At 41.4% G+C, this 1,636-nt stretch overlaps 1 protein-coding gene across 1 annotated transcript in view; it reads right to left on the bottom strand.

The window, feature by feature from the left end:
- LOC143301945 (uncharacterized) overlaps positions 1-1,201 on the bottom strand; it is a 40,570-nt gene extending 39,369 nt beyond the window's left edge. Inside the window, exon 1 of the mRNA XM_076616409.1 lies at positions 799-1,201. Within this exon, the coding sequence (XP_076472524.1) occupies positions 799-823 (25 nt within the window). The 5' untranslated portion in view covers positions 824-1,201. The remainder of the gene's footprint in view (positions 1-798) is intronic.
- Between the last annotated feature and the right edge of the window lie 435 nt (positions 1,202-1,636).

Here is a 1,636-nt window from a genome sequence, read left to right on the forward strand (position 1 = left end):
GCAGGGTCAACATAACAAATTTCTCACACATTTCCCAAAGGGTCTGTTTCCTCCCTTGAACATGTCCCCTCGATCATTGCCTGCACCATAAATGTCATACCTGATGTATGGATAATAAACGACCAATTTTTACACCGTTACCATTGCATTACCGCTATGAACCCTCTGCCTCTGGAGTCTGCCAACGTTTTACGGCGAAGTTGAACAAGTTGTTTGTTGTTGTATTTAAGTGATGTGCAGCTTTCGTGTCAGTTGGTGACTGTCATTTATATATATATATATATATATATATATATATATATATATATATATATATATATATATATATATATATATAAGGTATAATAAACAGGGATTCGAGTGATAGGGAGTCTGTGTGTGTGTGTGTGTGTGTGTGTGTGTGTGTGTGTGTGAGAGAGAGAGAGAGAGAGAGAGAGAGAGAGAGAGAGAGAGAGAGAGAGCAGACAGAGACACAGAGAGAGACAGAGAGAAGAAAACGTAACAAGAGAGAGGAGGGGACACACACACACACACACACACACACACATGCAGTTGAAGTCAATCCTTGGCTTCAGCAACGTACTGATCCAGATTCAGATGCAGACATACCAAGGAAATCATACATTGCAAACACACCTGAGGAAGCCACCACGCATTTAACCTTATATAGAAAGATATTTTTCACTGCCAATACAGAAAAAATTACCAACCCCATTTGAGATGCGGGTACTATGCTATTTAACCCTGCATATTATCATTATCATTATTATCATTATTATAATAATTAATCAACCTCACCTGCTTTGAAAGCTGTCAAACACATTCTGGCTCTCCAGCACCACAGCTAAATCCAGCACCGAGTCTGCCCGTCACAGGTGAACGATCTTCATCAGCAGCTGACCGTTTCGAAGCCAAGGTATTTCAGGAAAAAACAGGTAACTCAAACTTCACATAACACTATATGTACGTAGGTTGTAAAGGGAAAACAGAGAGCTGTTTTTAAAACTGTCGAAGGTCTGAAACCAGAAGAACTTCACTTCAGTCGAATTTGTTACATGTCGGAAATTCTTTGTCGCTTCCTTGTCTCCGTGCAGTGAACGAAGTTTTCTCCAACCTGTAATCACACAGCAGTGACGATCCTCGCTGCGTGAAGTGTGTGCCTCAGGACTGAACTGGTGTAGGTCCGACACCCGCTGTGTCAGCAATCCCGCCGCCACTCCCTCCCTGTCGTCTGCTTACCCCTTCACGGCAACCAGAGTGGTCTGCTCTTCTCATCACGGCACGTCGCCTCTCTGAAATGGATAAGTCCACCACTGTTAAAAAAAAAAGAGTTGGATCGTTGATAAATTTCATCACTCTCTCTCTCAAGGCTATCTGATCAGTCCATTGTTTTTCTTGTTTTTTTTTATTTTTTTTTTATAGCAGATGTTGTGTAGCGTAATAACAATACTAATAATGTATTTTTATATAGCGCTATAATACAAGCATAAGCAAGCTCAAAGCGCTTTACAATCCATACGGAAAGCTCCCCGTGCTTTGTTTGATAAGTCCTTGAAACTGAAACACCATGCACAGGTCTGCCTTCAGGGACTGTGCTATATGGGGGAACAAGATATGAAACGTTGGACGCCCCATA

The sequence above is a fragment of the Babylonia areolata genome, chromosome 28 (genome assembly GCF_041734735.1).
Source record: "Babylonia areolata isolate BAREFJ2019XMU chromosome 28, ASM4173473v1, whole genome shotgun sequence".
Classification (NCBI taxonomy): Eukaryota; Metazoa; Mollusca; class Gastropoda; order Neogastropoda; family Buccinidae; genus Babylonia; species Babylonia areolata.